Here is a 26,117-nt window from a genome sequence, read left to right as displayed (position 1 = left end):
CTGCAGTTGCCATTCAATTATCCAATAAAATAGACTTTCAGCCAAAAGTTATCAAACAAAATATGGGGAAGGACACTTCATATTCATCAAAGGAAAAGTACACCAAGAGGAATTCTCAATTCTGAACATCTATGCCCCAAATGCAATTGTACCCACATTCATAAAGGAAACTTTACTAAAGCTCAAAACATACATTGCACCACACATAATAATAGTGGGAGACTTCAACACCTCCCTCTTGAACTATGAGAGAAGCAACCAATTGTTTCCAGACAGCTGTGGCCAGCTTGTAAAAATACACTAGCCTCTGATAATGGAATGAGTTATTTCTTCCCAGGTCAAAAAGGCCTTGCCATCTGAACAAATGCTATTGTTTTTGAAGGATAGTGTTCCTTTACTCCCTGTTCAAACATGTAATGCCGAGGCTTGAAAGCCCCAGCATATGTGTCTCCCATATATATATGGAACTCCTAGACCAAAGAGTCACATTCCTAACCTGCTGAGCAGAGGAGGCTGCAACCTGAGTCCAGACTCTTGTGCATATTTACATTGGTGTCACTATCTCTAGCAGTCTCCTGGGATTCCCACAAACTGGGTTTCACCCCAAATCAAGAGAATATACCTTCTTCTCAGCACCTCATGGAACTTTCTCCAAAATTGACCATATAATCAAACACAAATCAAAACTCAACAGATACAAGAAGATTGAAATAATCCCATGCATTCTATCAGATCATCACAAACTAAGGCTAGACTTCAATAACATAAAAACAACAGAAAGCCCACTTTCTCATGGAAACTGAACAACTCTCTGCTCAATGATAACTTGGTCAGGGAGGAAATAAAGAAAGAAATCAAAGACTTTATGGAATTCAATGAAAATGAAGAAACATTATACAGAAAATTATGGGAAATGAAACAATGAAAGCTCCTGTCTAAAGGAAATAACAGGGACAAAGAGTGAAGTAGAGACTAAAGGAAAGGCCATCCAGAGACTGCCCCACCTAGGGATCCATTCCACATGCAGACACCAAACACAGACACTATTGCTGATGCCAAGAAGTGCTTGCTGACAGGAGCCTAATACAGCTGTCTCCTGAGAGGATCTGCCAGATCCTGACCACACAGATGCAGAGGCTTGCAGCCAGCCATCAGACTGAGCACAGGAACCTCAACTGAGAAGTTAGGGGAAGGACTGAAGAAGCTGAAGAAGCCTTATCTGGCATCAATGGGAGGGGAGATCCTAGGTCCTGTGAAGGCTTGATGTCCCCGTGTAGAGGAATGCTAGGGTGGCAAGACAGGATTGGGTAGGTGAGTAGGGGAGCACCCTCATAGAATCAGGGTAAGGGGGGATAGGATAGGAGATTTCCAGAGTGGAAAACAGGAAAGGGGATAACATTTGAAATGTAAATAAATAAAATAAATAAAAATAAATATTTTTAAAAAAAGAATACAAGTCTTAGACCCGGTCCTTCTAATAACTACCATTACAAACCGTTTAGGATGATTAAGTAACACAAGTTAAGAGCCAGATAGTAAACACATAGTTATATTAAATTCTGATCTAATTATATTAAGGAGCTTTCTACAATATCCAAATGGAAGCAGCTAAAAGTATTCAAGGTTTAACAATTAAGATATACTTTATATAGTCTTCAAAAACATCAGAAATTCACAGAATCTGACATTTAATCATTTCATTATTACTAGAAATTTTTAATGGAGACATGTCTGCTCCTGACAGTATCCCCTTCATGGTTCAAAGAAGAAATTGAGCATCAAAACCTCCAGATGAAGTGGCTCCAGTTATGGAAAGGTAGCCACTGGACAAAATTTGCCATCTACAGATGAAAAAAGACTGTCCAGAAAGAACACACTGTGGGATAGTCGACAGCTTGGCTCTGCCAAGACAGAGTAAACTAGTCTTTCATAGCTCCTGTTTCAATTGAAGGCTGTCAGATGATCCTAGGCCAGGAGGCTAAAGACTGATGCTCCAAAGTTTTGAGGAATAGGAGACTGTCCAGGTAGTCAGTCATCTCTATAAATTGGTTAAGTTTTGGAAGCTATGTTTTATGCTTCCTATATTATCAGGTAATATTTAAGTTGTTCTTGGATTTCAGATGGGGTTAAAGACTGGTTATAGTTTCATAAATTTGAAAGGATAGTTTTCAGATGATGATGCAAGCTAAAATCACAACATAATTCAGGTATGGAATTGTAAGCTCTTTGAGTTAGGATAGATAGTAAAGCACTTTATCTAAATTGACAAATATGATAAATTGGGTGTTACATGTATATTACACTTTACCATTTGCATAATTGTAAGGGGTTTTCTCAAATTATATCTGAAAGAAACGTGCCTTTTATTTGGACTAAAAGGGGAAAATGTTGTGGGTTACCCGGGTGCTGTTTGTATTTTGATCCTAATTCTGCTTCCTCAAGAGAGGCTGCCCCACCCCATCCCTGAAGAGGAGTAGATCACATACTCAGGTGATCTCACTGAACCTTATCAAATAGAGGCTAGAGCCAATGATTGGGCAGTGGAAGGGAAAGGTGAGACTGGAGGTCTTAGAGAGAGAAGAGGAGAGAGAGAGACAGAGAAAGAGGAGGTGGAAGGAAGATGGAGCTGAACCACACAGTTTAGAGAAGCTGAAAGTGGTAAGGGGTATCATAGCTGGGAAATAAATTACTATAGTGATAGATCTGCCCAATATAGGCATATAGATTATAAATATAACTGAGTATCATGATTTTTATACAGGCTTATTGGGGTAAGAAATTATCACAACAGACCCATATGGTTGAACTAGGGAAGGATTGAAGAAGATAAAGGGGAAGGCAACCCCATAGAGAGACCAGCAGTCTCAACTACTCCAGACCACAGGGAGGGCCATAGACTAAACCACCAACCAGGGGCATAAACCAGGAGCTGATCCAAGGCTCCTGGCAAATATATAGCAGAGGTCTATCTGGTCTGGCCTCAGTGGGAGAAGATGTGTTTAATCCTGGAGAGACGTGAGGCCCCAGGAAATGAGGAAGCCTGGGGGAAGGAGCACTCTCTCAGAGGCAAGAGGGAAAAGGAATGGGATGACGAACTGAGTGGGGGGGACACAACTGGAATGTAAATAAATAAAATATTTTTTATTATTTTTATTTTTTTACAGTCCAGTCTTTTCCCCCTCCTGGCTTTGACCCACCTCACAGCCTCACCCTACCTCTTGCTTGCTGATCAGGTCTACAATGAAAAAAGAGCAAGTGGGGCAGAAAGAAATGCAAAATGTGAAGCTTGCAAAGAAAAACATAAAAGATCCCTAGAGTGATTTGCAATCAAAACATGTGCTTAAAGAAAGGCTGTAATAGTTAAAGAGATTGAAGCCATTAAGAAAAGTTTCATGCTCTTCATTGAAATGATGAGAAATGTGCTAAAGAGTAAGACCCCACCATCTAAGCTTCCAGCTTGTGAAAGAAAAAAGCCTAGGAAAAAACATGGTTTTCAACATAAAAAGTTGCAATGCCGCAGACCCTCTTGGTCCCTTTGTCTGCGTGGAACGGGTCTCTGGGGCAGGTGGGCAAAGCGTTGGATGGAATGACAGACAGATGCACACAGGAGAGGTTGTGTAGAATCTGAATGTAATGTGTCAAATCGAGCATCAAACTTTTTATACAGAAGAAAATAAGGAAGTTGGGTGACACACTAGGAAGGTACAAAGCGGTTACTGGATTCTTACATAAAACAGAGGAATGCAAACACAGGTCTAACAGAAATTACCTAAGAGAGAATTCATTGTTAACAACTGAGATCAACAAGAGCTCCACCTAAGAGTCACTCAATCTTAGAAGCCAGGGTCAAGGGCTTCGTGCCCTTGCCATAGTTCCTATTTTAGTCTATTGTATAGTCCACCTTTCCCTTAGGCCATTGTAAATGCATGTGTATGGGTGTAACTCAGCTATCTATAGTTCTAAGTATCTATTCTGGTTCTTCTTTAGGTCTCAAACTTCCTTCTTCCTCGAAGATGGTAAATTCCTGTGTAGGGCAGTGACTTAGCTTTTATTCAAAGTGAGAGTGTAATGCCAGAGGCAATTTTGAATGTCACTGAATAGGCAACATTCTTACTGAATTCCAAGCCCATGGTCTGCTCAAGGACTTTCTAGGACGTTGGAACCTGGTGAAGGCTTAGCTATGTCAGAATTCAATCTTAAAAGGCACTTATAATAGGATAATACTAAAAGAGAGCATGTGGATCCATACACCAGACTAACTCGGGAATGGAATATTAATGTATGGGTTAGAGAGGACGCCATACTCCAGGAGGTGAGTTTCCGTGAAACTCTTTGCCTCGTGAGTAGCTTCCAAGCCTCTCGGCCTGTCAAGCTGACTCAACCAGAGAGTGAGGCATTGCAATAGTAGAAGTGAGCAGGGTCTATCCCAAGCTGGCACAACCCAGTTTGGTAGTATCATGCATGTAGCACTGGTTTTGGAGTCATTAAAGATGCAAGAATGAGGATACCATAAATTCTCCCTTTGCAGTTTCAGAGAGCCTGGGGCCAACCAAATGTATGCCAGCACTGGAGACATTGCAAGAAGTCCCTTGTAGTCCAGGAGGCCTTCGAGGGCAGGAAGGTGGGAGTGAGTGAGTGGGTAGAAGAACACCCTCATAAAAGCAGGGGGAGGGAAGATGTGATAGGGTGTTTCTGGGAGGGAGGGAAACCAGGAAAGGGGATAACACTTGAAATGTAAATAAAGAAAATATCCAATTAAAAAAAAAAGCTGTAAAAGGGAAGCCTGGGTTTCAGTAAAAACCCCAATATGTGGGAGGTGCCAGAGCTATGGGGCATCTGCCAAGAAGAGCCTAATACAGTGGATATATATGTTGCAGGCAAAAAGTCCAAAAGCATAGAGCCCATCTCAGCCCTTTGAAACTTAAGATCTAGACACTTGACATGGGGCTACAGGAGTTAATGTTTGTCCTGCTGGATATTTGATCTTGTGTTGGACAGGAATTCATAGTCTGTGCCATTGTATGTTAGAAGAATTTTTTGTTTTGGTTTGGTTTTTTACAGTGAGTCACAGTTAAGAGATTCTCTTACGCCTCAGAAGAGATTTTGTACTTAAGACTTATGGACAGTATTGAGATTTGAAAGACTATGGGACTTTTCAAGTTAGGCTAAATGCATTTTACATTATGATATGTCTACAAGCTTATGAGGTCCAGAAAATAGAATGTGGTGATTTCAGTGAGAAATGTCCACCGTAACCTCATATATCTGAACACTTAGTCCCTGATTGTGATACAATTTAGGGATGATATCCAACAGTTAGGAGGTGGAAAAAGTACATAATGGTGAATAGGCTTGGGAAGTTTATAGCTTCACCCTACTTCTAGTTCACTCTCTATTTCCTGCTGCTATGCCTGCCTTTCTCCAAACCCATAAACCAAATAAATTCTTTAGTTTATCACAGCAACAAAAAGGTAACAAATATATTCTACCAGCTTCCTTATTTTTATCTTGACCTGAGATCAATCCTAGAGGATGGTGCTGGCCTTTTTAATGTAGTCTTCCTTGTTCAACCTAATCAAGATGATCCTTCACATTCATGCTCAGAAACTAAATTAATATAAATAACCCCTCACAGGTATTCCTGGAAAATTGAATGCTAGGTGATTCTAGATCTTGTCAAGTTAGCCATACCATTGCTGATGGTTTCCAACTAGAAAACTGAGGCAGAAACTTCCTCCCTGCTGACTAGCTTTCACAGTCCTGTGAAGTTCTATGCAGGCTGCTGCAAAAGAATGTTCATAAACAGTTTACTCAGGATCCACTCTCGAAAGAAGAGGAACATCTAAATCACTTCAGTGTGTGTTCAGCCCACTCGCACCTCCCCAGATGTTCAGAGCTGGATGTCGGTGTGTTCCCTTAAGCTCACATGTGCACCCCTACTTCCCACTGTGGCTGAATCTGGAGCTGCCTGCCAGACTCTGCTGTCTCTTCCTATGGATTTTAACTTGGAAGCCGTATTAGGAGACTATTTTAGAGAAGATGACTTTGTGGCCCACACTCCTGGGAACCTCAGCTCTTCATCTCTGAGAAGGAAGCTCTTTTTGGATGTGAATGGAAGCATCTCAGACCCTTTGCCTTCACCATCTCCCGGAAGTCCTCCCTACAGTGCCCGGGGATCGCTCGAGGTGTTTTATCCAAAGGACTTGTCTCTGTTACTGTAGAAGCCCTGTGTAGATACCATGTGCCATAAGGAGTGTGTCGTAGATATGCTTGGATGGAAATACTCAAATCACATCTAGGGACGTCACCCTGGGGTATTTAGTTTCCTGAGAATGTTCTCAGTTTGCATGGACAGTTTTCTTCCAGCCCCATTCAGAACAGTGTGAAAAAATACAGTTTGGGAAGCGTAACCACAAGCCCGTCAGCTATTTCCTCACCTACCTTCTCACCTATTGCACTTCAAGTAGGAAAGACGCCGCTCTCAGAACCCAGGAAGCTTACGTTCCATTCTCCTGAAGCTTCATGTGGCACAGCTTCTACGGGGATCGCTATCCCGAGCATCAGGAGTCCGTATATAGATGGCTGCTCGCCAATCAAAAATTGGTCTCCTCGGAGACTGAGAGGTGGCCCTCAGTGTTTGTCCTCCCTGATCCGGATACCTTTTACCCTGGAGGCTCACAGTGAAGATGAAGAAGTCGACGTTTCCTCCACAGATGCGGCTCCACTCGGCACAAATGCTTGTGGTGAGCCTCTAGTTGTCACTGCCATGTCTGTTAGACAGAGTCACTCTGGTATTGCTGAGAAAGAGCGAGCACTGCTGGAGGATGCGGAAAGTGAGAGGGAAAATGACACCGTGGATATGGTGGATCCTATAGACACAGTAGGTGAAAGCACTTGGATAAAAGAGCCAGTGGATGATGGGAATTCACCCACGACGGATTCTGTGAGTGGAATTGCCTTCAGTATTGAAAACTCTCACATGTGCATGTCGCCTCTTGCAGAAAGCAGTGCTATCCAGATGAACAGTGACTATAACACACAGACTTGTGTAAGTAATATCACTGATATTGTTGGGACAGAAAGCTATTGCAAAGAAAATGTCACACATACAAATGTTCCAATGTCCTTTGAAGTGGAAATGAAATCTCAAGTTAATAAGCAAGGCCACACAGCGCAGCGGTGCTGGATGCAATCTCCAAGTCCATCTCAGTGCAGCCGCCCAGAGTCTCGAGACCCAAGACTGGTGCTCAGCAGTCCTCCCGGATTTATGAGGGCTGCGAGTTAGTGTGATGGTGATGGGGTGCCTGCTTCACATACTATGCCTACTTCCCTCATTAATGTGAAAGGCTGCAAAGGAAATTGGTGCTAGGACCAGAAACTCCAAGTTGTTAAATTATACTTTTTTTTTAAATCAATAAATATTTCTATATTTGCTTCAAGTGGCTTGTTTAACAAATAAATTATGGCAGACCTCATGGCCTTCTCCTGTCCTACAGGGTCAGTGAACTGCTTGTTAAGACTTTGAATGGTAGTCTTGAATTGATCAGTTCTAGGAACATGAGAAAAGTGTTGAAACTGAATGCACTATGTATTTTTACATGAAACTGTGTGAAAGAAATCTTGAAATATAAAACTTACGGAGGTAAAAGGGAAGTAAAATGGACCCCCTAAAATTTCCTTTCTGTGGGGAAATTACTTGGTTCGTGGTGTAAGCGCACTCGTTAATACTCTGAGCACTATAAATGTAGAAAGGCGCTGCTGGGCACCATCCTGTATGCTGCCATCTGTAGGGGCGAACATGGCTGCCACAGTAGCATGTGCCTCCATTCCTAGGCTTGGTAGGGAGATGAACAGAACACAGGAGAGTCAGAATCACTGGGAGACCGGGGAATTCCTGTTGAGCTTAGAAATATGAAGAACAATTGGGAAAATAGCTAAATAAAATACATTTTAAAAACCTGTATTAGAAAAAAGATAATGTGTTTGAGAACAAAGACTGTATTTTTGTACTTTCTTAAAAACTACGTAACTCAGAATGGTTCATTAGTCCTAGAAAATAAAAATTTACTACCATTAAAAAAAAAAAAAAAACAGTTTACTCAGATGTAAATGTGTTTACTCAGATGTGCTACACTATGACATGCCAGAAAGTATGTGTTGTGCAGTGTCAGCTTCACTGCCATGGCATTAACAAACCACTTTCTGACTGGACTTAAGGCCTGTACCATAAGTGATAACTTGTATTTGACATATCAAACCTAAGTGAAAACCCATAACTGTGCACATCACAGACCTTAGTGAAAAAAGTATGGCAGTCTGAATAATAGTTCCCATAGGATCATGGTTTTGAGTGCTTGCCCCCCCCCACTGAGTGGAATTATTTGGGAAGGATTAGGACGTGTAGTCTTGTTGGAGGAGATGTGTCACTGGAGGTGAGCCTTATGGTTTTAAAAATCTATGTCACTCCCAGTTAACTTGCTCTCTCCCCCACCCCTTTCTTGCTTTCTTGCTTCCTTACTCTCCCTCCTTCCCTTCCCCACTCCCTCCCTCACTCCCTCTCTTGTGCTTATAGATAAAGCATATTCTCTCATCTACTGCTCCAGTATCATGCTTGCCTGCCTGCTGCCATGCCTCCATCATAAACTACCCTCTGGAACTGTAAGTCCCCAAATTTAATGTTTTCTCTTCTAAGATGACTTGGTCATGGTGTTTTTGTCATGGCAATAGAAAAGCAACCGAGACAGGAAGCTATTGTTGCTGCTTTGGAAGTTGTTTTGTTGTTTGGACTTGACCTGCCTGTTGAATTGCCATCTACATAGCTTTATTTGTGTTCTAGAGTGCTGATGTTGTCAGTTATGGTCAGAGAAGCTTCTCTTTTTACACTGAGTGCAGTTACTGCAAACTCAAAACAGGTCAAAGTGCTGGAAACACATGACTGTTGAGTGCTCATCCCTCAATTGGACATCTACATTACCCCTTCCAAGGTTCAAGGAACAACATGAGGGCTTTAAGAGCCAGAAGAAATGATGACACAATACAATTCTATTGTTGAGGGTTTATATAGTCATTGTACACTTAAACTCTTAGCAGTCATGGTTACCTGCACAAGACCCACCCAGATAGTCCAGTCAACCATCATTGGAAGTAAAGAGGCTTATAAGTCCATTCCCTTCTTGCTGACCATTGCTATATGAAAGGACTTATAAAGGCCTACTGCTCCTGAAGATTGATAGTCAATTATTTATTTTCAGAAAATTTTTCAATTGAACAGCTACTAGAAGTTATGTGCTGTCCTGTAAATAACCTCTTATTTGTATTTTTATAGCTAACCTTAATGGAACTTTTTGCTTCACACACAAAAAAAGACACAAAAATACAAGAGGACTATGTAAGAAGAGAAGGGGGAGCAGTAGGAGAGAAGAACAAGAGCAAGGAGTGATAAATATAATAAAATATACTATATGTGGAAATGTTAACTAACACTCATTATTATGTCTAACTAGTATATGCTAAGAAAAAGTTTTAAAATGAATAAAATCCTGTGGATATATTTGAACAAATTAAATTCAACAAGCAAAATGAAAAACAATACATTTTAGTCCCTTTTGAAAAAAACATGTATACATTATATTTAATAGTAGCATATTGCACCTTGACATCTAGACATGTATTACCAAGCTTGTGTTTCCTTTATGCTCCCATTATGCTTACCTCCATGGTTAGGACCACTCCAGAATTCTTCATTCCATTTATGTGTGCAACTTTTCTAAGTTCCTTTAAGCCCTTCTGGGGTTTGTTGGTCACAATCAGCCACCGAGCTGACTCTGACAACCACCTGCTCAAGAAGAGGTTGGAATTATAAACAATTCTTAAGTGCCAAATTTGTCCTTGGATGGTTTTATTAGTATAATGGTTACAACTCATTCTGTTATAACAGTAAATATAATTCTATGTTTTCTTATACCTTTACTAGAAAACAATTCATCCATACAGTACATCTGTACTTTTGAATGCAGACCTGCAGTCATGTTGGTCTCCCTCCTGTGACTTGGATGCAAACTTCATGGAGTTCACTGAACTGAAATATAAAGGACCCCTATATAGTACTTTTCCAGATTTCTTTGTCAGGAGGTGGGAAATATTTAGTCATAATATTTTTCCTAATTAAGGACTTCTTAAATTTAACATACTAATTATATCATCTGAATTGCAGTCATCCCTATGCCAAGAACCTGATGGCATCTAACCATGTATTAAAGAAGAAGCAGACTCCATTTCTCATCTATATAATGGGAGCATCAGTGCTATGATGTCAGTTGATATGTTATGAAGATTTAAATTATATGAATAAATCTGACAGAAGGTTTACACTTTTGTTAGTATGAACTCATCTCACTGTATCGGACCTGCAATCACCTCTTAGAGTCAATTCTAACAAAGTATGTCTCCTCTGCTGATGCATTACTATAGCACTTTTTAAATAATTTTTAAAAGAAGAAAGGGTGTAATTTGGAAGCTAAGTTCACATAGCCTCTTGCATTAAGTAGGAGACTTCAGGTTCCCCTGCTCAGGCCCATCCAGGCAGTCCAGAAACTCACTGGACCAATTTGAAGAAGAAAACTCCATTTCAGCCTAGTCCTATGCTGAACATTGTGTCTCTAGTAAAAGAGAAAAGGCAACCTGAACCAGCAAAAGAAGAAGAAATAAAGAAACACTCAACCAACAAAGTTTTCCAACTGCTTCAGTCCCAGCTCAGAAACAAGAACATTATAAACAAAGGAAATATGACTTACAAAAATTACTAATTCCATTATAGTGATCCATAATAAAAATGACCAGAAAAAGCTCCAGATAAATAATTCAACAAAATGATTACAACTATGATAAGCACCTCAAATAAGATGTGAATATGCACTGGAGATATAGCTCAGAGGTTAAGGGCACTGACTGCTCTTCCAGAGGTCCTGAGTTCAATTCCCAGCACCCACATGATGGCTCACAACCATCTGTAATAAGGTCTGGTGCTCTCTTCTGGCCTGCAGGCATACATGCAGGCAGAACACTGTTTATAATAAATAAATAAAAATCTTTAAAGAAAAAAAGATGTGAATATGCTCAAGATAACAAAAAGAGTAATAAAATAAAGAATTCTATACAAGATATGAAAACATATTCAACAAAGAGAATTACTGAAGAAAAACCAACCTAAAATGATGTTGAAAATTAAAAAAAAAAAAAAACTCAATAATCCAAATAAAAACCGCAGTGGAGCCCAGGCTGGCCTCCAATTTGTAATCCTAGAGCCACCACCTCCTTCAGTAAGTAAGTCCTACCAGCATGTGCCACCACAACTGGCTGCTTATTTGGGGGTGTTTGTTGGGTTCCTAACAATGGGAATGGGTTGTCTCTGATTCTTTTGCCTGTTCCTAGAACCCTTTTTCGCCTCCTGGGTTGCCTTGTCCAGTCTTGATATGAGAGTTTATGGCTAGTCTTATTGTATCTTGTTATGTTTAAGTTGATATCACTGGGAGGTATGCTCTTTTCTAAAGTGAAATGAAGCAGGAGATCAGGGGCAGAGTAGAGGTGGGGGGAGTCTGCAGCTGAGGTGTATTGTATGAGAGAAAATATATTTTTAAAATAAATTAATTAAAACAATTTTAGAAGAAATTAAAAAAAAAACTCCATCAAAAGCCTCATCAACAAAATGGAAAGCAAGGTAGAAGAAATATGCAGTGAATGTCAATGATACAATTTAATTGGGGGGGTGGGGGATGGATTGTTGATTGAGGAGATCCACATCTTTTACCAAATTCAAAAGCTGAGGGCCCATAGAAGGACTGTTTTTAACTCCAGGTTAAGACTATAGGTGTGTGGGAAGATCCACATATCCCAGTAACCTTAACAGTAGCTGAGGAACCAGGGTGTGCTAGATCTGACTCTGGGTAAGACCCACAGGCATGTAAAGTGTTTCCTAACTCACAACACAAGCTACAAACCCAGTCAGGGGGGCCTAGCTGACACAGGACTACCTGAACCTCAGAGGCCAAATAAAGATAAATCTTCCAACCCTAAAAAACAGTACCTCAGAATAAAGAGGTATTTCAACCCTTCTAGAACTGATTCTTTCACTGCACCATAAAATAAAAATATAAAATAATAAAAGGAAAACACAACCAACAAACTAACTTCAGATTGCAAGTCCCATCACAAAAACAGAAATAACAAGGAAAACCAACACAGCATGCTCCCTCTACAAATCATTGCTCCCATAATAATGGCATTTAATGAAAACGACTTGGAGGAACTAACAAAGAATTCAAAAGAATGATAACTACGTAGAAACAATTCAAAGAAGACATAAACTCCAGCAGAACAAAAACAAAGAGATGAATAAAAGAGAAAGTTGTGTTGGTTTAAATGAGAATGTACCCCATAGTCTCAAGCATTTGAATAGTTGGTCCCCAGTTGGTGACACTGGGGGCCTGGGGATAGAACTTTGACAGTTTAAAGACCCACACAACTATAGTCACTTGCTGTTCCTGTGCACTGTGCATTCTTCCTGCTTTGGATTGTTATTGAAGTGAAAGATCTCACCCCTGAGCTTAAGAGTGAGAGCACTCCTGTGGGACAGCCTTAAGTCCAGAGTGTATATGAAGACCAGAAGCTAAAATTGTTTTTTAATTTCACTAAAAAAAAATCATTTTTAATGAGCTAAGTTTTTTCTTTTCTGACTACTATATTCATGCATTCTGTTTAAAACAGAAGCATGCTGTAAATGTTAGTATATGTACTTTCAATGTTTTTAAATGTATTTATATGTAAAAACTGTATAAAAACATTAGTATTGAGTAATAAAAAAGTAAATGAACATAATGAACATCTATAGACACTCCACTCAAACAATACATTCTACGTAGTAGCAACCCGTGGAACTTTCTACAAAATCAACTTCATATTAGGATACAAAACAAACCTTAACATAAACAGGAAAATTTAAAGAACCATCCTGTAATCTGTCTGATCACAAAGGAATAAGGCTGGATGTCAGCAGCAGTGGAAACTACAGAGAGTACACAAATTAAGGAAATTAGATGATGACCGGGAAGAAGTCAAGAAGGAAATTTTTAAATTTCTAAGAGTGAATGAAAATAAAACACAACATACCAAAATCTATAAAATTTAATTAAGGCCTTCCTAAGAGGAAAGTTTATACTGCTAAGTGCCTATATCCAAAATTTAAGAAATTTCAAGTTAATAACTTGATAATATATCTTAAAGCCTTGGAAAAAACAAGAACAGACCAAAAAAAAAAAAAAAAGTAGATAGGAAGAGAGAACTAAAATCATGGGGAAAATTAAGAAAAGTAAACAAAAAAAGCGGAAAGATAAACAAAATTGACAAACCCCTAGCCAAATTAATCAAAAGAGGGAAGTGTGATGCCCCAGGAAGGGGAATGCCAGGGGTGGCACCCTCTCACAGGCAAAGGGAAAAAGGAATGGGGGGAAGAAGGTGGAATGAAAGTAAGAACTCTGTGAGGGCAGATGCGGGGGGGGGGGGGGGAGACAACATTTGGGATGTAAATAAATAATTAATAATAATAATAAATAATGAGAGAAGAGGCCCAAATAAGTATGATTAGAATTTAAAGGAGAAACATTACAATAGATATCAAAAAATCATAAACATGTTTTAAATCTCTTGTCCACTGAAATGAAATATCTAAAAGAAATGAACAGATACCTAGATGCATGGAACATACCAAAATCAAACCAAGATGAAATAAATAACTGAAACAAATCCATATAGCCAACAATGAAATTAAAACAGAAATAAAAAAACTATTCCAACCTAAAGAACTCCAGGGCCAGATACATCTGGCACAGAACTCTGCCAGAATTTCAAAGAACACCAATAGTTCTCAAATTATTCCATAAGATAGTTAAAAGAAAAACATTTCCACCAGAGACACTGAAATTTATAGAGGAGAAAGTGGGGGAAAGCCTTGAAGATATAGGCACAGGGGAAAAATTCCTAAAGAGAACAGCAATGGCTTCTGCTGTAAGATCAAGAATTAACAAATGGGACCTCATGAAACTGCAAAGCTTCTGTAAGGCAAAAGACACTGTCAATAAGACAAAAAGGCCACCAACAGATTGGGAAAGGATTTTTACCAATCCTAAATCCCATAGGGGACTAATATCTGATATATACAAAGAGCTCAAGAAGCTGGACTCCAGAAATTCAAATAACCCCATTAAAAAATGGGGTACAGAGCTAAACAAAGAATTTTCAACTGAGGAATCGCGAATGGCTGAGAAGCACCTGAAAAAAATGTTCAACATCCTTAATCATCAGGGAAATGCAAATCAAAACAACCTTGTGATTCCACCTCACACCAGTCAGAATGGCTAAGATCAAAAATTCAGGTGACAGCAGATGCTGGTGAGGATGTGGAGAAAGAGGAACACTCCTCCATTGCTATTGGGATTGCAAGCTTGTACAACCACTCTGGAAATCAGTCTGGCAGTTCCTCAGAAAATTGGACATAGTACTACCACTAGATCCAGCAATACCTCTCCTGGGCATATACCCAGAAGAAGTTCCAACTGGTAATAAGGACACATGCTCCACTATGTTCATAGCAGCCTTATTTATAATAGCCAGAAGCTGGAAAGAACCCAGATGTCCCTCAACAGAGGAATGGATTCAGAAAATGTGGTACATTTACACAATGGAGTACTACTCAGCTATTTAAAACAATGAATTCATAAAATTCTTGGGCAAATGGATTTATCTGGAGGATATCATCCTGAGTGAGGTAACCCAATCACAAAAAAAGTCACTTGATATGCACTCACTGATAAGTGGATATTAGCCCAGAAGCTTAGAATACCTAAGATACAATTTGCAAAACACATGAAACTCAAGAAGAATGAAGACCAAAGTGTGGACACTTCACCCCTTCTTAAAATTGGGAACAAAACACCCATGGAAGGAGTTACAGAGACAAAGTTTGGAGCTGGGAGGATGGACCATCCAGAGACTGCCTCACCCGGGGGTCCATCCCAAAATCAGGCACTAAAAGCAGACACTATTGCATATGCCAGCAAGATTTTGCTGAAAGGACCCTGATATAGCTGTCTCTTGTGAGGCTATGCCAGTGCCTGGCAAATACAGAAGTGGATGCTCACAGTCATCTATAGGATGGAACACAGGGCCCCCAATTGAGGAGCTAGAGAAAGTACCCAAGGAGCTGAAGGGGTCTGCAACCCTATGGGTGGGACAACAATATGAACTAACCAGTACCCCCAGAGCTCGTGTCTCTGGCTGCATATGTAGCAGAAGATGGCCTAGTTGGCCATCATTGGGAAGAGAGGCCCCTTGGACTTGCAAACTTTATATGACCCAGTATAGGGGAATGCCAGGGCCAAGAAGCAGGAGTGGGTGGGTAGGGAAACAGGGTGAGGGGAGGGTATAGGGAACTTTCGGGATAGCATTTGAAATGTAAATAAAGAAAATATATAATAAAAAAAAGAAGAAGAAAAAGAACATTCCCAAACTCTTTTTATGAAGCTGATATTGATGCTACTTTTATAGATTTGTGCTGCTCTTAACCTTAGTTAGAGAAATTTCTTATTGCAGAGGTAAGTGGTTAATATAGATCATTATAACTGTTCAAAATGCTGAGAATAAGTGACTGAGTTCTCAGCCAGAGATGGGACATCAACATCAACACTCCTCACCCAGAGTTCAGGGACTGTGGTGAGAGAGGGGATGGAAAGAATGTAAGAACTGGAAGGTAGAAAAGAGTGCTGTGAAATGCTGTCCTCTGGACATGATATGGCTGTTATATATATGATCTCATAACACACAAAATCAGGCCAGTTAAAAATTCTAGCAGGAATAGAGAAGGGCACACCAGATTCCACCCCTAACTGAGGTGTTATTGGCAGTTGACGGCTACAGGAAGAGAAAAAGTCACTTTAGGAGTGTGATCACTGGTTTCCCCATAACTTAGTGGCTAACCCTATACCCATGAGCACATGGGCAGTACTCAGTGGACTCAAAGGAATAAGCATGTAAACACATAAATAGTACATAAAGTTGGGAAGATGTGATGGGGGTCCTGGGGAAGGTTGGAAGGGGATAGTGAGGTGTGGGGATGATAAATAATGTTATACTTATGTATGCAATGTACATATGGAACCTCAAAGAATAAATGTTTTGAAAATAAGATACATGGATTCTATCTGGACATCTAATAAATTTTTTAAATTTTCAAACCAAAAAATAAAAATGAGCCAGATTATATAACACACACTTTTAGTCTTAGCATTAGGTGGGCAGAGGCAAGTAGATTCTCTGTGAGTTCAAGGACAGTCATGTTTACATACTAAGTCCCAGGACAGCTGACACTGAACAGTGAGACTCTGTTTCAAAGAAAATCAAAATTAAATTAAAATTTAAAATAAAAACATGAAAAGAAAAGGAAGAGGACATAAAGAACAAATGAGATGAGTGGGTCATTCTGCTTACAGTTGTTGGGTTTTTTGTTTGTTTGTTTTGTTTGTGTTTATGCATGTGGGTACACTGTTGCTGTCTTCAGACACACCAGAAAAGGGCATCAGATCCCATTACAGATGGTTGTGAGCCACCTAGTGGTAGCTGGAAATTGAACTCAGGACCTCTGAAAGAACAGTCAGTGCCCTTAACCACTGAGCCATCTCTCTAGGCACCTGCCTACAGTTTTAAACTAGAGAAACCATGTATGTTCTTCCTTCATTAAATAGTGGGGATAAATTTATTTTTTGTCTTTTATCCATGTCACCTACAAAGGTAAATGTCACAAAAGTTTCCATAATGTTTTCCTTTTTAAAGTCACTCATACAAATACAAACTACAGTAGAGGCAATCTAATCTTTAAAGATTTTCCTATAAGAAAGGAAATATTTTTATGAAAATTCTATTATAACCTGGACAATTAAAGCTTGGTAGCAAAGACAAACAGAAAAAACAAGAACATTCTGGTAAGGATTCATTGCTACTCTCTCTTTTTTAGGGTAGTTTTTCCTTAATAAACAGAATTAACTTGGGAGTAATACAATTTAAATATCAAATAATACATAGTTTTAGTATACCATATCTAATAGTGATAATATATATGTATTGAATACACTTCCTCAGAAATTATTTATTTATCCATAATATGAATGTGATTAGATACATTTTATCCAATTATTAGTAAAATCAAAACTCACAATCTTCAGATAAATAATGAATCCTCCTCAATATAACTATATCTCTTATCACACATGTATATAATTTTATAAAAATACCAATGGTCTTAAATTCAAGTTTAATTCAGTATCCTTGGTTCATCTGAGTCCTACTTGTCCTCATGGCACAAAACATGAAGAGGAGCACACACTGTCAGGTATCAACCAGATACAAATGCATTTCTTTCATCCTGATTCCATGTACATGATCATTCCAGGATTCCATAAGACAGAAGAGAAAGGAAGCTCATACCTTGTGGGTACAAGTAAGAAAAACACTGGTACAGACATCGCCAGATGGAGGTGGTGCCAGTTTCGAATAGTAAAAGCCAGGCCTGCCAATATTATCTGTCCAACCGCTCCAGCACACAATAACAGAGCTGTTGCCAAGGCTTGGAATTTAGGCCTTGTCCATTCTATTACTGGAAGAAAAGAAAATGAATCTTGATATCAAATTAAGATGGGAGGGACATCCAGGTCAAAACCAAAGCTTGGAAAATGTCCCCTAAAAGTTTTGACTTACTGAGCAAGATACTATTTGTCAAAATGGCTGAGAAAGAAATCCCTGCCAGGAATCGTAGTGAGCAGTAGATGAGAAAGGTGGGAGCCACAGCTGCACAGGTTTCCATGATGGCTATTTGCAGTGAAGCACATGTAAAGATTAACTTCCTCCCAAACCTGAGAGAAAGAAAGGATTAGACTACAGGAACGATGCACTTGGCATACAAACCGAAGACACTTTAAAGTCATAAAAATCAAGAAATAACTAAAAGTGTATATCCTAAACACAACTTTCTGTGTTTGAAAACAGTGTGAACCAAAGCTTCATCTCCAATTTGCTACTAGTATATTTCCTACTAATTCAAGCCACAAGACAGTGGAGGACATTTGAGTTTTAACATTATTTAAATACCCTTTTACTAACGTATTTACTTAACATGTAACAGTACATTGTTTCATTGTTAATTATTTATCAAATGGAAATTTTCTTTAGGGCTTATTTATTATATATATAGCATTATGCCTGCATCCAAGAAGATGGCACCAGATCTCTGCAGACCCTATTGAATATGCCAGCAAGATTTTGCTGAAAGGACCCTGATATAACTGTCTCTTGTGAGGCTATGCCAGTGCCTGGCAAATACAGAAGTAGATGCTCACAATCATCTATTGGATGGAACACAGGGCCCCCAATTGAGGAGCTAGAGAAAGTACCCAAGGAGCTGAAGGGGTCTGCAATCCTATAGCAGGAACAGCAATATGAACTAACCAGTACCCCCAGAGCTTGTGTCTCTAGCTGCATATGTAGCAGAAGATGGCCTACTCGGCCATCATTGGGAGACAAGGCCCTTGGTCTTGCAAAGATTATATGCCCCAGTACAGGGGAATGCCAAGGCCAGCAAGAGGGAGTGGATAAGTTGGGAAGCAGGGTAGGGGGAGGGTTATAAGGGACTTTCAGGATAGCAGTTGAAATGTAAATGAAGAAAATATCTAATAAAAAATTGTTTAAAAAAATAAAATAAATGGTTCTGAACTACCATGTGGTTGGTGGGAATTGAACTCAGGACCTCTGGAAGAGCATCCAATGCTCTTAACCTCGGAGCCATCTCTCGAGCCCCTCAAATGGAAATTTTTATCAAGCAGATTTTTTTAAAAAACAGAAAGATTCAAAATTCAGAGTTTGACTGTCAACTAGAAGAGCAATTCTTTCCACTCTGTTGAACATAGGCATGTGTACTGGATTTAAAGTAATTGGGGTAACTGGTAGCCAGTTATCTGCTACTCTCAGCAGCATATTTACTTTGTGACATTAATTATACATTCTGATTCATGCAAATTCATACATGATAGTCATAATTATTATGTTTGTGTTTCAACTTAGAACAAGATATGAATTTTTAAAAAAAAGTGGTATGTGAAATGAAGTGATAAAGTGACAGTCTAGATAAAGCTTAGTCCAAACAATGCATAGGTATATCATGTAAATCATATGTATTCTCATAGGAAAGAGTCATCTGTTAAATTTGTAAATGTTCTACTTCTTGAACACTAAACCTTTGGTGGTAGCCTAGTTTAATACTTCAAGGACACTTGGGTTATTCCCTGTTTTTACAAACTTATTGGTGTTATCTTTCCTTTTTCTCTTTTAGGCATTACTCTTCCTCTCCAGTTATCCTCATCCCATTTCTCTACTATCCCCCCACTTTTTGATTGTCCCTCTGTTATCCCATTATCCCTTTCATAGCATCCATCTTCCACTCTGCCCATCTCTATCATTCTTTCTCTCCCCATCACCTCATACTCTTTTTCTATTTCCTTAGATTGTTTCATGCATATGTACATGAGCGACATAAATGATAGACAGACAGACAGATAGATAAACAGACATATAAATTACAGAATCCATGTGTCCAGAGATGGCCATTTAGGACTGGATATTCTGTGTGGGATAAAGAAACTGATGCTCTGTCTGCAGCTATTGACCACCTGTATCATAATTCTTTGGATACTTCAGGTTATATACTCAACTCTAAAGATCTGGAACTAGGATCCACAATTAAGAGAGAGCATATAGTGTTTCTCTTTCTGGGTCTGGGTTACCTCAACATATTTTCCAGCTCCATTTTACTTGCAAAATTCATGACTTCAGTTTTCTTTACAACTGAATAGAATCCCATTGTATATGTGTACTCATTTTCAGTATTTATTTGTAAAGACATTTGGGTTATTTCTATTTCTTAGATATTATGAACATTGTAACAGTGAACCTAGTTGAGCAAGCATTTCTGGAACTGAATATTTAGTATTTGAGTATATACCAAAGAGTGATACAGTGAGTGATATGATAAAAAAAAGCCTTTGACAAAATCTAACATGAGATCATGACAAAAGTCCTGAAGAAAACAGGGTTGTGGGGATCATAGCTCTACATAATAACAGCTAAATATGACAATATCATAGCAAATATCATTTAAATGGAAAAAGACTCAAAGCAATCCACCTAAAATCAGGAGTAAGACAGTCCTGTCCACTATCCCCACTCCTTTTCAATAAAGTGTTTAAATTACTAGCTAGAGCAATAAGACAAGAGAAGAAACTAAAGAATACAAATAGAAAAAGAAGTCAAATTATTTCTGATTGCAGATGTTGCAATACTATACACAGGAGGTCCATAAATTCTACCTAAAAACTTCGAGAAATGACCAACATTTTTGGTAAACTAACAAGATACAAAATTAGCTTTCAAAACAGTATCCTTTCTATACACCAATAACAAGAATATTTAGAAAGAAATCATAGACACTTCCATTCACAATAGCTTCTAAGAAAATAGACTATCGGGGTGGGTATGGGGGACTTTTGGGATAGCATTGGAAATGTAAATGAGGAAAATACCTAAAAAAATAAATAAATAAAAATAAAATCATAATATAAAAAAAAAAGAAAAGAGACTATCTAGGAATAAACCTAACCAAGGATATAAAACAGCTTTACAATGAAATCTTTTTTTATTAAATACTTTCTTTATTTACATTTCAAATGTTATCTCCTTTCCTAGTTTCCCCTCCAAAAATCCCCTATCCTCCCTCTCCCCCCATGCTCCCCAACCCACCCACTCCTGCTTCCTGGCCTTGGCATTCCCCTATACTAGGGCACAGAACCTTCACAGGACCAAGGGCCTCTCCTCCCATTGATGACCAACTAGGCCATCCTCTGCTACATATTCAGCTGGAGCTAGGAGTCCTACCATGTGTACTCTTTGGTTGGTGGTCTAGTTCCTGGGAGCTCTGGGGGTACTGGTTAGTTCATATTGTTGTTCCTCCTATAGGACTGCAAACCCCTTCAGCTCCTTGGGTACTTTCTCTAGCTCCTTCATTGGGGACCCTGGGCTTCATTCAACACCTGGGGATCCATCCCATAAACTACCACCAAACCCAGACACTATTTCAGATGCCAACAAGAGCTAGCTGACAGGAGCCTGATAAAGTTGTCTCCTGAGAGGCTCTGCCAGTGCCTGACAAATACAATTAAATCTTTAAACCTCTAAAGAAAGATGTTGAGGAAGATACTAGAAGATGGAAAGACCTCCTGTGCTCATGGATTGGTAGGATTAATACTGTGAAAATAACAAAAATAATCTACAGATTCAATGTAATCCCAGTCAAAATCCCCATGTTATTCTTCACAGAAAAAAAAAAAATGTTTAATACATATGGAAGCACAAATAGCCAGATAGGCAAAACAATAATCCTGCAACAAAAGAACAATTCAGAAAGGATTACTCTTCCAAATCTCAAGATATAGTACAGAACCAGTAATTTTAAAAATTTTTTTTAATTAAGGCTGGTGAGATGGCTCAGCAGTTAAGAGCAGTGACTGCTCTTCCAGAGGTTATGAGTTCAAATCCTAACAACCACATGGTGGCTCACAACCATCCATAATGAGAAACAAATAAAAAACCTATGGGTGAGCAGGGCTCTCGGGGGTGGGAGAGAGAGAGAGAGAGAGAGAGAGAGAGAGAGAGAGAGAGAGAGAGAGAGAGAGAGAGAGAGAGAAGGAGAGAGAGAGAGAGAATATGAATGAATATAAAATAAAAAAATTTAAAAGCACAGTGCTGGTACAAAAACAGGCATGTAGATTAATGTGGCTTAGCTACTTATATTTGAGCTTCTTGGATACACAGATTGATATCTTACATCAAATATGATACAATTTCTTTTTTATTTATGTAATTTTTTTTAATGAATGAGTGTTCTGTCTGCCTATACACCACCTGCATGCCAGAAGAGGGCATCAGATCCCTTTATTGATGGTCATGAGTCACCATGTGGTTGCTAAGAATTGAACTCAGGACCTCAGGAAGAGCACCCAGTGCTCTTAACTACTGAGCCATCTCTGCAGCCCTACACTATATTCTTTGAAGACTAATAAGTTATTCTGATCAAATACTAACAATTCTAATGGAAAAGTCAAGATAATGAGAATGAATTCAAAATAAAGATCTAAATTTAATTAGTTCTTTGAATAAATGGAAGAAAGTGGTCAATTAACATATTCCTGTGAACTGTAAGAATAAAATGGCTGCCCCCAAGGTTCAGGGACTATCAAGGAAAAGAGAGCAGAGAAACTGTTAACAGAGAAAGGTCAGAAAAGTAGAAATGGCTCTCCTGAGTGAAGATCCAAGCAGCAATGTGAAAGTCTGCACCAACAGCTGACCCTAGACATCTTAATATACCATGTTCCTTCTCCTTGCCTTCCCTAGGGTGGTCTTTGGGTATCATCCTTCCTGGCAAGGAAGATACTTTCTTAGAAGTTGCCCTTACCTTCAGTTCAGTCTTTTCTAATTAGGTGCACAAATATGTATAAAAGTGTAAGTACTCACAAAGTTGACCATACAGTAAGCAAAAGCAGAAGTACCTTAGTTACTCAGAGGGAACTGAAACCAGTTTTATTGTTTTCCCTGATCCCTCTCCTGCCTCTTGTCAGATGACCTGATCCCCAGTTGCCAGACATCTTACTTATCTTCCTCCATGTTCCTGGTGTTGGGAAACACTGTTTTAACCCCAAAATCTGTTTTAACCCTAATAATTCTAGGTCACTGGAAACTGAGGCATGTGGATTGTGATTTTAATGCCACCCTAGAATGGGTGGCCAGCAAGTGTTACACAGTGAGACATCATCTTTAAAATAAATAAAATAAAACAGCCCACAAATAATAAAAATGAATAAATATTTTAATGACTTTTTACTGAGAAGAAGAAGCACAAATTATAATTCTGAATCTGAAATTTATAGTTAGGTAAACAGTCTTTTCAAATACACAAAACAAAAACACAAAGTTAAGGGAAAATGGTTTAATGGAGTGGGAGAATGTAACATTACTCTCAGGATTTAACAAAGAAGCAAAGAATAAGCACAGTCCACAAGACATATTAGTGAACATGACTTCCAAACAAAATTACATGCCTGGCCCTCTGTGGCATTGCCCCAGGAAGAGCAGGTTACAAACTTGCTCCAATCTGATGTGTCTCTAGGATTCATTCTTAGAATATTACTATCTGGTCTGATAGTACTAAGAGACGCCTTTCAGATTTTGTTAACTGTGAGAGGGAATACCACAGGCATGGTGGCTATCATCAGAAAATCTGAAAATAAATGTTGAGGATAATATGGGGAAAGAGGAACATTTATTCACAGCCAGTAGGGGGTGCAAATTAGTACAACCAATATGAAAATTGGTCGGGCTGTTACTCGAAAATTCAAATTATCATATGACATAGCATACAACTCCTGAGTATAGACCCAAAAACTCCATATCCAGGCCCAAATTCACCTGCTCATCATTTTTATTGTTGCTATATAATTGTGATAGCAAGGACATAGAACCAGCCTACTTGCCTATCAACAGATAAATTAATAATGAAAATGCAGTACATGTTCACAATGGAATATTCTTTAGCTGTAAAGGAATCATGAGATTTTTCAGGAAATGGATGGATCCAAAGAATATAATATTTAGTGAGGTCACCCATTCCAGAAAGAGCAAACTGCATGTTCTACCATAAATGAGGATCATAGCCTATATGATGCATATATATAAAGAGGTGTAAATGTGGTAAAACCTGCAAAATCCAGAAAAGAGGCCAAATATTAGGTGATAAGAAGGATGGAAAAAAGAACAATGAAACACAAAAGGGAAGAAAATCTAGGGGGAGCAACAGGGAGGGGATTGAGACCTTCAGGGGGGATGTGGGAAAAGAAGAATTGCAAAAACACACTTCATTTGAAATATCATAATGTGGGGCTGGGGAGACAGCTCAGCAGCTAAGAGCACTGGCTATTCTTCCAGAGGACCCAGGTTCTAGTCCAGTACCCACATAGCAATTTACAATCATCAGCAACTCCATTTTGAGTGTAATTATCACCATCTTCTGGTGTACACCAGAAGGTGGAGCACTAGGCACACACATGGAGCACAGACATGCATACAGGCTAAATGTCCCGCGCTGATTTTCCCGCCAGCAAGAAACAACGCGGCACACAAACAGGATCCTTCTGTAGCAAGCTTTAATGCGTCTTGAGAGGGAGAGCATCAGCTTCACAAGGCGGAGACCCCAAGCCCGAAAACCGCCTCCCTTATATAGGAGATTTCTCTCGCCTCGGACGTGGCGATTCTCTATAGGCCAAATTCTTGTCACCCGAGGTGACGTTGTCAGGCGGGCAACTGGCACCATGAACGGTTAATGCCAGCACATGCGCGGATCACTTGTTCATCTCCAGAGGCAGGCGATGTCGGTGCCATCTTATAATGGCGACGATGTGGGGTGGCGCCCCACATCTCCCCCTTTTCTATACAAAGGCAAGCCAGCCACCCATTCAAGGAGGGCGGAAGTAGAGGCCGAATCCCCAAAGATAATTTAAAAACAAAAGATATGTGCAGGGGTCTTGTCTAGGCTCTAGGTGGGACCCGACATACTCCTGACCGATCTCTCTGTCGTTTTTCTTGAGGAAGGGACACTAGGACAGGCAACCCTTTTCAAGACGGCATGCTTCCCAGAGAGAGCGGGGGTATCTCTCTGTGCGATGCTTAGCTCAACAACCCTCATGGGCTGCTCAAACCGGGCACTCATCCTCGTGCGACGCATAGAGATGCTGAGGGTGCAAGAGCTGCCTGGCCGGCGACCGGCTGCTAACATCTACTGCCGTTTTAGTGCCGCAAGCCAGACTTCCGCTGACCTTCCATGCTCTAAGGCCATGAGTGCCTGAGTTATCATAATTTTTTCTCTCTTGCTTTTACTATAAATTTTGCAAATTAGCCAAAGCATAAAGCCCAGTCCGAGGCAGAAAAAGGCTCCAAACATTCCCACCCCCACCCACTCTTTAAAATAAGAAAATGCTGAAGAAATCCAGGAGGCGAGGCCTTTGGTGAGGGACAGGTCTAGGCGGGTGGAGTTGACTTGTAATATCGCTGTTCGGAGTTCCCGCAGGGTCTGGTCAAATTCAACTGTCCAATTCTGTAACAAATGCTGGGATAAAACTTTAGAAAGATTAGCAGCCCGTGTGAAATTGTCATACTGTACAGAGGTCACACAAAGACCTGGCAATCTTCTTTCGCACCCTAATTGGGCAACTTGCCACAAAACATCTAATTGCTCTTGGACTAAATCTATGCGTTGATTCACTAGCAATAACCTGCCTTGAATCTGGGTATAAGCTAGATGTCCAGCCTCCATGGCCGTGGTCACCGTAGAGGACAATTTATTTATGGTGGCAGCCGACCGCACCGTGCCCGAAAGGGTCAGGGCCGAAGCAGTAACCGATGCTGTTACAGCGGTGGCTGCGATGATGCCCACAATTACGGCAGAAATTCCAAAATCTCTCCTTTCTCTGAATAATGCCATTGAACTTGGGGCCTCCACAGGAACAGGCACAAATCGGGGCAGGCGTGCTACCAGGGCCAAGGGGAACTCAGAAGCATTCCAGCACAGAACATAATAACATGGTTGCATCATACAATCAAGCTTATCGGAATTACTTGGCAAGGAAGCATTACTAACAATCTAAAGAAAAGGGGGCCATACGCATATTGGCATCCTGACCAAGGCAAAGGGGAATGCGAGTCCTCCTTTGCATGGCAGAACGGGGCCAACTTTGGTTGTCTGAGACCTTCAGAATAATTAGCCCAAATAATTCTGTAAAATTCCCGCCCCAATGTGTAGCATTTGTCCATCCATTAATAATATTTGACATAGATTGAGTATGTAACCCAATATAACTGGGCACCGTCCCATTGATGCTAAAGCATAGGCTACCCAGAAGGTAGTGAGTTCTATTATCCAC

The 26,117-nt window shown here is 39.7% G+C and overlaps 2 protein-coding genes across 2 annotated transcripts in view; one reads left to right on the top strand and one right to left on the bottom strand.

Annotated features, from left to right (window-relative positions):
• Window positions 1-26,117, bottom strand: part of LOC110285757 (steroid transmembrane transporter SLC22A24-like) — a 75,745-nt gene that overhangs the window by 31,256 nt on the left and 18,372 nt on the right. Inside the window, 4 exon segments of the mRNA XM_085833977.1 lie at window positions 9,712-9,838; window positions 15,859-15,960; window positions 17,530-17,698; window positions 17,800-17,954. Coding sequence (XP_085690103.1) covers window positions 9,712-9,838; window positions 15,859-15,960; window positions 17,530-17,698; window positions 17,800-17,954 — 553 coding nt within the window.
• Window positions 5,901-7,285, top strand: LOC110285473 (protein aurora borealis-like). The gene is made up of 2 exons (XM_029472824.1): window positions 5,901-6,178; window positions 6,343-7,285. The coding sequence occupies exons 1-2, from the start codon at window positions 5,901-5,903 to the stop codon at window positions 7,283-7,285; spliced, it is 1,221 nt and encodes a 406-aa protein (XP_029328684.1).

Source organism: Mus caroli, unplaced genomic scaffold (genome assembly GCF_978045245.1).
Source record: "Mus caroli unplaced genomic scaffold, Mus_caroli_1 scaffold_20, whole genome shotgun sequence".
Taxonomy (NCBI): Eukaryota; Metazoa; Chordata; class Mammalia; order Rodentia; family Muridae; genus Mus; species Mus caroli.
This window is presented reverse-complemented; position numbering and strand designations above follow the sequence as displayed.